This window comes from Ursus maritimus, unplaced genomic scaffold, assembly GCF_017311325.1.
Source record: "Ursus maritimus isolate PB19 unplaced genomic scaffold, ASM1731132v1 scaffold_4, whole genome shotgun sequence".
NCBI lineage: Eukaryota > Metazoa > Chordata > Mammalia > Carnivora > Ursidae > Ursus > Ursus maritimus.
The window spans coordinates 78,040,537-78,055,692 of record NW_024426552.1 but is presented as its reverse complement, the minus strand read 5'-3'; the positions used below and the strand labels follow the sequence as shown (position 1 = coordinate 78,055,692).

At 39.0% G+C, this 15,156-nt stretch overlaps 1 protein-coding gene across 2 annotated transcripts in view; it reads right to left on the bottom strand.

Annotated features, from left to right (window-relative positions):
- The window catches only part of IGF2BP2 (insulin like growth factor 2 mRNA binding protein 2), a 152,855-nt gene that overhangs the window by 29,235 nt on the left and 108,464 nt on the right, over positions 1-15,156 (bottom strand). For both annotated transcript variants that reach the window (XM_040621481.1, XM_040621482.1), the window contains exons 3-7: positions 13,835-13,883; positions 12,451-12,502; positions 9,133-9,196; positions 6,900-7,172; positions 4,916-5,050 (exon numbers count right to left, since the gene is read on the bottom strand). In XM_040621481.1, the coding sequence (XP_040477415.1) occupies positions 4,916-5,050; positions 6,900-7,172; positions 9,133-9,196; positions 12,451-12,502; positions 13,835-13,883 (573 nt within the window). The remainder of the gene's footprint in view (positions 1-4,915; positions 5,051-6,899; positions 7,173-9,132; positions 9,197-12,450; positions 12,503-13,834; positions 13,884-15,156) is intronic.

Genomic DNA, 15,156 nt, shown 5'->3' with positions numbered 1-15,156 from the left:
TCGATCCCAGAATGCCGGGATCATGCCGAGCCGAAGGCAGACGCTCAACCGCTGTGCCACCCAGGCGCCCCATCATTTGACAAAAATTTAACACCCTTTCATGATAAAAAAAAAAACTCAACAATCTAGGAATAGAAGGAAACTACCTTAACAAAATAAAGGCCATTTGTGAAAAGCACACAGTGAACATCATAGTCAATGGTGAAAGACTGAAAGCTTTTCCTCTAAGATCAGGAACAAGAGAACGATACCCACTTTCACTACTTCTATTCAACTTAGTATTGCAAGTGCTAACCAGAGCAATTAGGTAAGAAAAAGAAATAAAAGGCATCAAAATTGAAAAGGAAGAAGTAAATTATCATGTTTGTAGATAACATGATCTTACATGAAGGAAACTCTGAAGATTCCACAAAAAAACTGTTACTCATTCAGCAAAGTTGCAGGATATAAAATCAACACACAAAAATCAATTGTGTTTCTATAAACTAACAATGAACAACCTGAAAAGAAAATGAAGAAAAGTTTCATTTTACAATAGTATCCTAAAGAATAAAACACTTAGGAATAAACCTAACCAAGGTGATAAAAGATTTATATGCTGAAACTTATCTAAGAGCGGTAAAAGAAATTAAAGAAGACAAAAATAAATGGAAAGACATCCCATGCTCATGAACTGGAAGATTTAATATTGTTAGATATCCATACTACCTAAAGTGATCTACAGATTCAATGCAATCCCTATAAAAAATCCCAACGGCATTTTCTGCAGAAATAAAAGAATTCATTTGTAATCTCAAGGGACCCTGAAGAGTCAAAACAATTTTGAAAAGAAGAACAAAGCTAGAGAACTCATACTTCCTGATTTCAAAACATGTTACAAGGCTACAGTAATTAAGACACTATAGTAGTGGCAGGGCATCTGGATGGCTCAGTTGGTTGGGCGTCTGCCTTCAGCTCAGGTCATGATCCTGGGGTCCTGGGATCCAGCCCCACATTGGGCTCCCTGCTCAGCGGGGAGCCTGCTTCTCCCTCTCCTCCCAGCTCATGTTCTCTCTATCTCTGTTGCTCTCTCTTTCTCTCTCTCAACTAAATAAATTCTTTAAAAAAAAATACTATGGTAGTGGCATCAAGACAGACAAATAAACAAATGGTCCAGAACAGACAGCCCAGACATAAACCCTTGCATACATGATCAAATGATCTTTGACAAGGGTGCCAAGATAACACAATGGGGAAAAGGACAGTCTTCAACAAATGGTGCTGGGAAAACCGGATATCCACATGCAAAAGAATGAAGCTAGACCCTTATCTTAGCCCCATACAAAAATTAACTCGAAATGGAATAAAGACCTAAATGTAAAACCTAAAATTATAATATTCCTGGAAGAAAACAGGGAAAGTTTCATGGCATTAGATTTAGCAATGAGACACCAAAGTAAAGGCAACAAACACCAAAACAGACAAATTCAACAACAAATTTAAAAACTTTTGTGCCCCAAAGGGCACAGTCAACAGAGTGGAAAGGCAACATAGGGAAAAGAAGTAAACATCTGCAAATCATGTCTTTGATAAGGGATTAATATCCAGAATATATAAAGAACCCCTACAACTCAACAAAAAAAATCAGATAACCCATTTTAAAAATGGGCAAGACTTGAATAGAAATTCTCAAAAGATGATATACAGATGGCCAATAAGCATATGAAAAGATGCCCAATATCACCAATCATCAGAGAAATGCAAATAAAAACCACAATGAAATCCTGTGAACATATAATATTACCTCACACCCATTAGTTTGGCTACCATCCAAATAACAGAAAAAAACAAGGACTGGTGAGGACGTGGAGAAAGTGGATCCCTTGTGCACTGTTGGTGATATTGTGAAATGATGTCATTGATATGGAAAACAGTATGGAGGTTCCTCAAAAAATTGAAAATGGAAATATCATATGATCCAGCAATCTTACTTCTGAGTATATATCCAAAAGAATTGAAAGCAGGATCTTGAAGAGCTATTTGTATACCCATGTTCACAATGGCACTATTCACAATAGCCAGAAGGTGAAAGCAACCCAACTGTCCATCAATGGATGAATAAACAAAATGTGATATGTACATACAAAGGAGTATTATTCAGCTTTAAAAAGGAAGGAAGTCCTGCTACATTTTGGATGAATCTTGAAGACATTATGCCAAGTGAAATAAGCCAGTCACAAAAAGACAAAATATTGCATGATTCCACTGATATGCAGTCTCTAAAGCAGTCAAATTCACAGAAACAGAAATTAAAATGGTAGTTACCAAAGGCCAGAGGGAGAGGGAAAAGGGGAGTTGTTCAATGGGTACAGAGTTTCAGTTTTGCAAGATAAAAAGTTCTGAAGATCTGTTTCACAATAATGGGAATACATATAAACATTACTGAACTGTACGCTAAAAAATGTTTAAAGTGAAATAAATCAGAGAAAGACAAATACCACATAATCTCATTTATTTGTGGAATCTAAAGACCAAACAAGCTCATAGATACAGAGAACAGATTAGTGGTTGCCAGAGGCAGGGGCGGGGTGGGGGGTGTGAGGTGTGGGCAAAATGGGTGAAGGGAGTCGAAAGTTACAAACTTCCATATAAAATAAGAAGTCATGAGATATAATGTAAAGCGTGGCGACTATGGCTGATAATACTCTACTGAATATATGAAAGTTCCTAAGAGAGCAAATCTTAAAAGTTCTTGTCACAAGAAAAAAACCTGTAACTATGTATGGTGACGGATGTTAACTAGACTTATTGTAGTGATCATTTCACAATATATACAAATATCCAATAATTATGTTGTATACCTGAAACAAATATAGTATTATATGCCAATTATACCTCAATAAAAAAAATGGTTAGGATGATAAATTTTGTTATGTGTTTTTTACCAGAAGAAAATGTTGAAAAAAAGGAGCAAGGATGCCCTCTCTTTCAACTTTTGAGTATTTTTCTGTGGGGACACAAGGTCTGAAATCACTACAGCCAGTCTGTCATGACCAGGGGAGTATCAGACACCCTGAGGAAGACAGAGCAGAAAGAGAGGTTGTGAGTCTCTGAGTCTGTGATTCAACTGACCTTGGAGTCGCCCACTTCAGGACTTCTCGCTATGTGACAGAATAATAGTTTCTTATTGCTTAAGCCGCTTGTTAGGTTTTCTGCTAGTTAGTACCACAGGCAACCCAACATGCATTGCTACTATACACCAATGTAATGGTGTATAATGGAAGCAACTCCACCAGAATGGAACTTTCAGAGGGCAGGGTTTTTGTTGGCTTTGTTCACTGGCACACAGAACGGTGCCCGGCACATAGTAGGTGCTCAATAAATGCTTGAGAAATGAATAAGAAGAAAATTGAAGATCCCTCTTCTACACCCGCTACCTCCAGTTCATCCCCCTCAGGACTCAGCTTCAAATGGCACTTACCCAGGGAGGTCTTCTTTGAATGCCCCAAATCTCTTCCCGTTCTCCTAAAACCCTGATGAGGTGGAGGGCCCTCATGGAGGCCCATCTCAGAGCTGTGCTTAATGACCTACTGGTGTACATATTTGTTGAGCGAATGTCTCTCCCACTGGGTCATAGGCTCCATTAAAGGAGGAACGGGCTGTAGCCTCATTTCCCAGCACGGTACTTAGCACAGTGTAGCACTCAGAAAAACTGATTTCAAAGATATTCAAACTCTATGTGGGCTCTACATGAAAACTCAAAAATTTATTTATATATCAGTCTTTTTGATTATTTAGAATATTCGAAGTTGCTTGTCCTGAGGCTGAAGGACCAAGAAGGGTATTTATAAAGTTCTCAATAACTTGGTTGAGGGAGGGGCTTATTCAAATTAAGCCATAGCATTTGGGGGGGTTTCAAAGGCCTCAAACAGTAAATAATTCATAAGTAATAAATTCAAAAGTTAGAGTGCCTTAAGAAATCGGAGAATAGATTTGCAATGTTTTGCTTTTAAGGACTACTTTCATCTTCTTGGCTTTATTTTTTCTTTTTTCTTTTCATCTTCTTGGTTTTAGAACACTCTTATTTGACATTATTTGCTAAGTTAATTTTATATTTGATTTATCCGTCACTGCTTCTCTATAAAACTGCCACCACTACCCATAAGTGGACTTCTTACCAAACCAAACTATTGCCTATTCCATTATCATTAATTCATTTATAATACAAAGTCAATGGGTTTAGTAAGAACTGTACTTGCCATTTGAACTGGTACAACATTCAGGAATCCCAAGAAGTATTTTGTAAAAAAAGAAAAGGAGGGAAGGAGATGAAAAAAGAGTCAAGTAGCTACTTGGACACCAGTTTCTACTACTTAAGGAAAATTGAAGAGTGCAACATGGTAGTAAAAACCTTCTCCAGAACAGTAAATGATGGTTTTGATGACAACGTACATTCCATACACGCCTGCACTGTCCGGTACGATAGCCATTACCCATAAATGTGACTATTTAAATTTGAATGAATTAAAATAAAATAATTTAGCTCCTCCATTGCACTGGCCACATTTCAAGCACTCACTAGCAACATGTGGCTAATGGCTGTCATACTGAACAGTGCAGATACACAATACCTCCATCCCCGCATGGCATTAGAAGCATATAACTATGTATTTCTACCAGTAATTATTAGTAATGAGTGATGGAAGCATTCAGATCATCAAAAGAAACATTTAAGTGGAGAAACAGCCATATGAAAACATAACAGATCTATTTCCTACTATATTCTCCTTGGGAATAAATTTCTTGAAACTAATCTGTCCCCTGCTCCCTTTACTGAGGAACAGAATTACAGGTTTTAAAAAATTTCTTGTGTTAAGTGAATGAGAACTTACTCTTCTTCTCTGTTAAGTGATCTGGGCATTGTATGCAAACTTACAGTTTGGTCTCATCAGCCTCTTTCTGCATGATTTCAAGAATCATGCGGCATGCTTCAGAGGTCCCCTCTGGGGTGGCATGGATGGTGACAGGCTTCTCTGCAGCCCCAGAGTTCTCCTTTCTGTGGATGTCTACCCTGTAGGGAAAGAATCAGGAGTCATAACGCAACGTCATCTAGGACAGGATCCTAGTCCTGAGAAAGCATCTCATGGGCCAACGTACAGTGAGGACACAGACAATGAAGTGCCATTAGCACGTTTGCAACCAATGCCATTCTTCAAGGCGGCAAGCAAGGCAGGAGGTCTTGTGCCAAACTTGAATTCTTTGCAGTTCCATTTAGAAGGGAATATTTCTTGCAGGAGTGCTGTGGGACAAAGGCACCAAGCCAACTTGGTAATGAAGCCAGTTTGGTAAATGAAGTATTTTGTGTAGTCTTTCAAATGATCATAGAAGCGAAGAGTAAAGTGAGTGGGGGTAACACTGCACACTGGCATTGTGCCAGTCTCTGAACTGATTGTAGCTTTTAAAAGCCATATGTTAATCCAAATCCAAGCACCAAATTCAAGCAAGCTTTATATATTTGAGTGTGGGTTAAAAACAGAGGCATGCCCTAAGTTTTTGGTTTCCTTGCTACTGGCAGCGTGCCTTCTTCCAGGCTTTTAAAACAAATGGCTCAAAAGCTTGATGACTTTATCAGACTTCTTAGGCTAGTTGTGGCCCTACTTGTTTTTGTTATCTTTGAAAATTACATAATTGATTATATCCCTTTTTACTCTGGCTGTTAGAAAGCCCAGATCCAAGTCTTTGGCCTCTTGTAAAAAATGGGCACATTATTTTGAGAACTAAACTTCACTTCTCTTTAAACTTGTTGCATTTTTAAAGCCACTTTAAAAATTTTTGGAACAAAAAGACATATAACTAAAAATCACTTCTGCAGTGAAGCAAACTTGCAGGGGAGAAAAGGGCTGATTTTAAAATAAATGGAGCAGCAGATAGTACTTCCCCTCTCCGCTGGGTCATCATTTCACTGCTATGAGCATGAACTCTGGGACTCATCTATGTAAGTGCCCATTAGTTGGCAGTAACTCAGACACTTTGAAGAAAATAGTGTTTTCTCTTTCAGGTTACAGGACACTTAACGGATGACGTGAATAAAATGCACTAGGCATGTAAATAACTCCTGTTCGTCAGTAACTTGGTGTTTTGCAATTTAAGTGCTTTCACAGCAATTATTTCTTTCAATCTGCCTGACTGTCCTAAATCCAACAATAATCCTGGCTTACGGAACAAGCAGTTGATGCTCGGAGAAGTCAATTGGTTTTCCTAAGGTCACAGAGCCACTAAATGGTAAATCTTGAACACGGGTCTCTGCATCCTGTGCTTTCTTCATTACATCAAGCTGTGTTCTTCAGAACAAATATCAGCAATCCCACGACAACGCTTACTACGTCCTCTAACTCCAGCTCCTGCTTCAGTCTCCTTAGAGAACTAAAAATAAGGCGAAGGCACTTCACTTCTTGCTCTATACAGCAGACCCACGCACTTCCTTCACGTAGCTATTTATGAGACCCCCTAAGTGATCTCAAAGAACGACCACCACTCAGGGCTCCAACTCGAGATAGGAGGTAAGAACGAAGATAACTGGTTTCTGGGATCCCACAAAACTGAGCCCCATGCCTCTGCTGTTTTAGAAACTGATGCATTCATAAGCTTATGAGGACTAGTCTCCTCTGTGAAGTCATTAGTTTCTTCTTTATGAGCCTTTAGTATTTCAGGATATGACCTTTAGGCTACTGGCAAGAAAGCACATGAAGGTCCCCAGCTTTGTTAGTTTGTTAGTAGTTCTGTTTTAAGAAGCCACCATCCCATACAGCACAGCCCCCCCCACGGCTGATGCAAGCGATAGCCACCTGAGGATACCCGGGCCCCACCAGCACGCAGGGGGCCTGTCAGAAGGAAGCAAAGGAAGCCCCGGAGGCACGTACCGGGACTGGGTCTGCTTAGTGATGTTCTTTATGGTCAAGCCCTCCTTTCCGATGATGGCACCAACAAACTGGGTGGGGACCAGGATCCGCAGCGGGAAATCAATCTGTCTGGCCTGAGAAGAGCCCCCAGGGGCGTGGCCTTGCTCCCGGGAAGAGTGGTCCCCACGCTGGGCTCGCTGAGGGGGCGAAGGGGAGCTCACCTCTTCATCCGGGATGTAGGAAATCTTGAAGGAGTAGTTCTCAAACTGATGCCCGCTTAGCTTCTCGATGGCTCTGAAATGCAGCAGGAGCAGGTGAGCTTTGTTAGAGAGTGATGTCAAAGAGGACCCCCAGGCCAGCGGACAGGTTCATTCAGTCTGGCTTACTAGTTAATCCTCCTCGAGGATACAGCGGTGAGCAAGGCAGATGCCAGCTCTGCTCCCTCAGAGGTTTCATTTAACAATGAAACAAATAATCACAATGTACAGGCCTGGTCAGACTTGATATACAACTATGCATTCTGCCTTTTTTCACCACCCAAGACTGTACCCCCCTCAACAAAAACTCTCTATAAATATTGGTATAAAATTAGGAGTCATTTTTTCTCATTTTGATCATAATATATATTTATTATTGAAAATTCAGAAATAGATATGCACAAGTGAGGAAAAAAATCATAGTCCATCCTGTATCTTTCTTTTCTTAAATAATATCATTTATAAACATGGATTAATAGTATATGTATTATTTTCTGATCTTTAAAAAAGAGTTAATACTCTAAACATTTTCCAAGTCATTAAAAGTCCTGTAATTTAGTTTTTACTGGCTGTTTAACATTCTACTGATTTATCATAGCTTTTGCAACTCATTCCCTATTGATACATGTATGTATCGCCAATCTTTTATTATTATATACAGTGTTGCCATGGGCATTTTTGCTAGTCCGACTGCACACAGGACAGATTCCTAATGGAATGGCTGGGTCAGAGAGTACATCCAGAAACCTAATATTATTAAGTACCGCCCAGTGTGCTTCCAGAAAGGTTTCAATACTTATATCCCATACCAGTTAGGAGAGCATTTGTTTCACTGAATCCTCGGAAACAGAGTATTATTTAAGATTATTTACTAATTTGAGAGGGAATACACAATATCCCACTATTGCATTTTTTAAATTATATAGAAAGTGGAACTATTTTTTCACAGGTTTTTTGCAGCAGGTGAAAACCATAACCTTATTCTACTAGGTTAATATTTAGTGTTTGTGAATTTATTACAAAGCAGTATCTTTGAATTCAATAAAAGCACCAAAGTCCTATCACTTAGTCCTAGCTAAGTGGCAGCTGGATATAAACTGATGAGTTGCTGGTATATATTCTGCTTATATACGTGTGGCTAAAGTCAATACCAAGTGATCTACTGCCTTTTTCAATGCAAAATTAACTTTTTTTTTAAGACTAGTAGTATGATGATGGGTTAAATATGTCTTCATATGTGTTGAAACCTTGCAAAATAAATAAAACTATAGTTCTGGGATGTATAACCAAGGTTATTATGTCACATCCATGAAACATGACCATGTTTGACCATAATTCTAGTTACAATGACCTGACAGGCATTTCACTTGAAGGATCTCCTACAAAAAGGAACTTGGTTTTGTTTTGTTGTTGTTAAAAACTCAGTACCATGTCCATTAATCGCCAACCTCAAAATTAACCATCACTGAAGCAATGTAGTCAGTCATGAATGGGGACTAGGCAGTGAATGGAGGTTAGGAAAGAGAAGCCCAAACCAGGTGATCTTTGACTAACTACTCCCAGACAATTCTCCCTGCTGTTGCTGTCGTTGAGACGGATCCCCTTTCTAATATTACACAGAGGAAAAGTGGATGTTTCATTCTCTCTTCACCAAGTGTGGATGGAAATAGCTCCAGGTAAAAACAGCTCCCAGTGGTAGGCAAAGTAGAGTCCTGGGAACACAGTATCACAGAGCTGGTGCCTCTATTCCTGACCATGTCAAGACACAGCACCCACCTCGGTTTTGATGCCAGGGCTCAATATTTTTCAAGATAAAGTCTCCCTACAACCAACCAACCAACAGACATCCCAGTAGAAATGCCCTGGAGCTCCACTAACTTGTTAAAGGGAGCACAGGTGCCTTGGGGTTCCTCTGCTATGACAAACATATGCATCTTTTGAGAATTCAAAGACAACCCTCAAAAAATTTAAAAGGAAAGTAGCCCAAATCCACTTACATTTTTGCTTCTTCTCTTGTTGCATATGTCACGTTGACAACGGCAGTTTCTGTGTCTGTGTTGACTAGGAAAGAAGCAAAAACTATGCTGTCATAGAAAGAAAAGCAGTCGCCCTCTGGCTCAATGCAAACAGACTAAATGTAGAGAAGATGCACAAAAAACTCATCATCCTAACTCCACAGTTATTTGAATCTCTATCTTTATTCGTGTGCATTCATAGTAAATAGTAATTGACTGTATATGCACATTTGTAATCAACTGTATATATACATAACTCAAAACTGTAGTTTCACTTATAAATACTACGGCATGTGCGTATGTCTACACACGTTTGTATTTTTCATTTATAATGTCTACATAAAATTTTAGTAAGTAATTGTGCCATGATTTTTGCCTAACCATTCCTCAATTGTTGACATATGGGTTATTCCCAATATCTGCTATTCTAAGTAGTATTGCTAAAAATCACCGTTACTGCAAACATCCTTTGATTTGTGTTCTCTTCGGAATTAGTTTTTTAGGCTAAAATCACAGAAGAAAAATAACTGGGTAACAGAACATAATGCTTAATGCATCTTTTCAGATTATTTTCCTAGAAGTTTATATCAATTTACTGTAGTACCATCAAAGTTTTAATTGTTGGTTTTAATTGTCCATCTGCATTTATTTTTAAATAACTGGATATATGTATAAAATAATAAGAAAGTATTTTAATTCTTCATTCATTCCTAAAGTTGAATTAATAATATTTTTGTTTCCCTTTGACTGAGCTCCATGACTGTGTGAGTTAAATCTAGCAACTGTGTATAATAAATAAAGAAAACTCACAATTACAACACACTTGGCTGAAGGAGAGAACACAAACTCTAAGAGTAGCGGCTAATACCAAACTCTTGTGAGCTGGCTTATCTTGGTTCCTAATTGCTTGCCTCTTCTTCTAAAGTCGGAAGTTAAAAATAAATTCAGAAGGCAAGATAAAACTTTCCCAGTCCAAGCCAGTAAAGTTAACCCCCAAATCCTGGTTTTCCGAAAACAAGTAGCCATGACTAAATCAGATCCTCCCTTTTAAAAAACATTTAAGCTATTGGGAGACTTGGAGTTAACAACAACAGGAAGTTAATAATTTAAGAAAACCATGATAAAGCTGCTTTCCAAAGGAATAATAAAACCCTGTAGTGCAGAATTCCTAATCCTGGATCCATGTTAGAGCTTCAGGAATTTTGTAAACTCACACCCCACCCCCACCCAAGATTCAAAGGTGTGGCTATATGAATTTCTCTGGTTTATAATTTCCATAAGACTCTCAGAGAGGTTAAGGACCACAGCTAAAAATACTGTTTATCCAGTAACTTCAAAGTAGCCGCAGCCTTCACAGGGAAGGGATGCACGATCTTTGGGAAGGAGCTGCCACTGAGATTTACATGTCATAAATGCTGAGCCCAGCCCTGCTCTGCCCCGGGGGTGGGGGGGGTGCTTGCTGCCTCTAATTCACACTTACCCAGAGAAGTCCTCACAATGCAAAACAGGGGATGAGCAGCCCACAACCTTCCGCTCTCAGTGCTGACACACAGAATGTACGGAGGGTTACTACTGGCTGCTTTCTAGTGTTCCAGATGAGGCTGTCAACTCCCAGAAAGGGAGAAAGGGCTGGTTTGTACCTCCTGAATAAATCTATCCACTAGGATTCTCAGATTTTGTTCTCACTTCTTAGTTATATTCTCTGTTACTCAAAGACACTTGTCTTCAGGAAATCAGACAGTTCTGTGATTCTGGAAAGAACTTGAGCTCCATTCAAATAATTTTATTTTGCTGGACACAAAAGCTCTAAAAAGTTTCTTAAAACTCTACTGAAAATGTTTTCCTGCTGAATCAGGAATCACCTATGAAACAAAACAAAACAAAAGCCCAACTCTTCTATCCTGTAGTTGTGAGGCAGCTGGAAACTGGGTGGTCTCCAGGGCACAGGTGCGGTAGGAGTTGTAAACTGCCCCAGGGACCTGGAATAATTCTTCCTTGCATGGCTCTGTCCTGAGTTTATAACATGGTCTTAGCTAGTAGCTTTTACAGGTTCATGTCTGTGAGGCCATCTTGCCTACTACATCCAATCCTTATTAGAATGTCTTCTTTTCCATATTGAGGGAAATAACAAGAACTGAGAAACAGAATCATGTCTTTCTGAGCTCCTTCCCTTCACCTTTGGGCATGGGCAGTCAGCAGCATGAGACTGAATAATAATATTTTTAATATTCATGGAGTGTAGAACATTTGAATAATTACTACTTTAAAATGATTATCGTACTGGCAGATAGAACAGACTGCATATAAGAAAATGGGTTCTCTGTGATGATTTCCATCTGAACCTTAACAATCCCTTGAGATCATATGGGACTCCATCACCTACAAATATTTATACAGGTTCTCTTTGGGTGCCACAACTATTCAGTGATACGGACGGGACAGAAATTATTTTCCCCATTTTATACAGGTGGAAACTGAATCAGGGAGGGTAAGTGACTTTTCCAAGGGCCCACAGTGAGTAAATGACTGAATTCACATTCTGCTTTTTAAACCAAGGAAAAATAATCCTTATTGTGTGTTACTGCCTGTCGCATCAGGGGCCTGAAATCTACTTTTCTGGGACTCTTAAAGAGCTACATAAGATATCAGCTTCTTTAAAAGGTACATTTTTCTTTTTAAAATCATAGTATTTCAGGTTTTAGATGAGAAAAGTGAGAGTGGCAGAAAGAAGAGTATACATTTTCTGTGGATTCCCAACACCGTTCCTAAGTCTGTGGCTCTCAGACCAGAGCACACACAAAAATCACTGGGGATGCTTGTTTAAAATACAGACTCATGAACTCTTCCCTCTTAGAGTCTCACTTTGTAGGTCGATGGTGAGCCCCAGGAATCTGCATTTTCATAAGCACTGTGGGGGACTGTGGTATAGGAGTCCTACTCTTTGAGAAACACTCAGTCTAAGACATTAGGGATCTGTTGTTCTTAGCCAGGAAGAGGAAAACCGTAAGAACGTAAATTCAATTACTTCCAAGTGAATTAAGCTTACCCCAGCCTGACAGGGTCTGCCTGGTCATTCAGCACATCAACAGAGTATAAAACACCAACCTGAAAATCATATTCCTTGTAAAAAATAAATTATACAATATGGATAAAAAGATCTGAATATCTCTCATACACAGAGGAAGCTTCTTCCAAAGGAATATGAATTTACTATTTCTCTTTGGAGTTGACCCAGCCTATAAGAAATAACAGATAATAATCCCTATTAAAATTCAATGGGCTAATTTCCTCACTTATTACCTTGTTCTACATTCTCCACTGTCCCATACTGAGCCAAAAGTCCATCCAGCACCTGAAAAAAAAAAAAAAAAAAGCTTCAATGTCAGAATAGAAAGACAAGATCGTAATCATACATAAAAAATGGTATAGTGGTATCTTCCAGCAAATGAACTAAAACAAAACAAGGACAGTTATGGGAATAATCTAATTAAATTGATATTTCAGGTCTTCCAACAAAACAGAACTGAATAAATATATAGTACTTGCATTTGCTTATTGGCCCTTAAGTAATCTGTTCACTGAGGTGGCACAGCAGAATTTCAGTCTTAGTAACTGTTAACAATCCCATTCATCATGATGGTTGGAACACACTGCTTTTGAAATGACAAGCAGAATAAAGTATAAGGCTCACTTGTCCTTCTTGGAAGTTTTAACCATTCTTCCTTCTGTTTTTCTCTAGGAGTCTCCTTATTTTACAAAGCAATGGGATATATATGTTTGAAATGTTTCATAATAAAGGTTGTTTTTGCTTAAGTAATAAAAATGTTAGATAAAACATTCTGTTTCCTTTAAGGCTGTTTTGATTTTGTTTGAGTTGTAAATAAACATTTGGACAGTTTCTTTTTAAATAATGCAATAAGACCACTCCTCGAATTTTATCTTCTTAAATTTTAAGGTTGCTATCTTATAACAAGTTTTACAATTCTGGGGGCGCCTGGGTGGCTCAGTCGTTAAGCATCTGCCTTCGGCTCAGGACATGATCCCGGGGTCCTGGGATTGAGCCCGCATCAGGCTCCCTGCTCCGCTGGAAGCCTGCTTCTTCCTCTCCCACTCCCCCTGCTATGTTCCCTCTCTCGCTGGCTGTCTCTCTCTCTGTGTCAAATAAATAAATAAAATTAAAAAAAAAAAAAAGAAGTTTTACAATTCTGAAACTGTATCTTAACCACTACTTATAGCAAAACTAATTCAAAATAAAAAACCTACTTAAGCTAACAATCTTCTATTTTTATTGGGTTTCTACTGATTTTATTTTATTTTTTTTACAAAATCATAGTTTGGAAAGGTAAAAATTGTTTACAAAGTCATGAGATAAAAACCACCAACCACATACACTCTTTGTTTCAGTTTCTTGGTGCTTGGTGCTTGGCAGGACAGAGCAGGAGGACTCAAAGCGCACATCTTGCCCCACAAGAGGGACAAACACACCCTTAAAGTTATGACAGATCACATACATTAGGGTACTGTAAAAGGAAAAGAGGGGACCCAGGGGCCTTGTGGGAAAGGCCTTGAGGACCTCTATTTCCTCAGGGAGCTAACAGAGGGAGCGACGTTTTGTTGGCCTATTAAAAGTAAGGTGAGGGCAGAGAGCAGGGAGACCGTAAACACGCGGGTGACACTGGCTTACCTCCCACTGCAGGTGAGGAGGGATGTTTCGGATCTGAAGTTTTCTGCTCCTGTAAAAATGAAAGCTCAGATTGTAACACTCTCTCTAGGACACAGACATCAGCACAGAAGAAAACCAGGCTTAAGACCGGAGTTTGAGCTCACTCTCTCACGGTGCTTACGGAGGCATTAGCAAGAGGGTCCAGCTGTGACTCATGAGTACCATGTCTTAAGGTTTTCAACTACTTTGGGGGGAAAAAGTGAAGAATAAACCCAACAAGTCTGCATATGCTCAAGAAACAGCTGAAATGCAGACGTGCCTTTTCAATTCCTTGCCAGAGGAGTTAGAACTACTTTTGCCATACAGATTCTAATTACAGGATTTATTACCTTCCCCCCCAAAATGTATGGTCTTGCAACTGACCCTACCCCAAAAGGTACCTAGGCTCAAACAGGACAGGTGAAGTCACATATAGAGTGGGCTTCAACAGATCAGATTTAGCTCAGCCAATACCTAACAATGCAAAACTTACTTTCAAAAATTACTTTTATCTTTTATACAGTAATAATTAAAAAATGAGGACCTAAAAAGGTAGACCAGGAAAAGCCTTACTTCCACGCACCCTCTTCCCTCACCAGAAGTAAACACTTTCACTTATTGCTGTGTATCCTTCAGTTTCTTTATGCAAATAATAGCAAATACAAATACAAATTTTTATTTTTCCTCTTCTCTTACAGAAATATTTGCATATCCTACAAGCTCTCTGCATGTTGTTTTTTTCACCTCAACGGTAACACCCTGGAGATCTTTCCATGTTGGCAGACAGCATCCTCATTCTATTTTATATTACCTGTTAACCCATCCCCTGTTGACGGACTTTTGGGACTCCTCCTGCCTTTCTAGTCAGGCTTTTTCTGTTTTTCTGGGACATCCTGCTGGTCTGATAACTTTAAATGATTTAGACTGTTTCTTGTTTTTACATAAACATTAAAATTAGATAGAAAAAAAGAACAGAAATAGGAGGATAAGAATTTTTCTATCTTTTAAGAACATGTAGATCCTGGAAAGAAAACACAAATCAACATTTAAATATTAGAGAGGTCATTTTCATGGATGGACTTGACATTCAAGTCCCCTAAATATCCATCTGGGGGGGGGGGTTGCAAGAGAAGGGATGTGATGGCCAATGTACCTGCCATTACTTTTTCTTTCCTTCTGGTGTCAGAGGTACCAAATAGTGGCAACACACAGCCACAAGTTTTTGCACAGCTTTAATCTGGGCAACGGCCCCAGAAAACAATGTTACAATTCATGCAGAGAGGAAGAGAGAGAGGAAACACGGA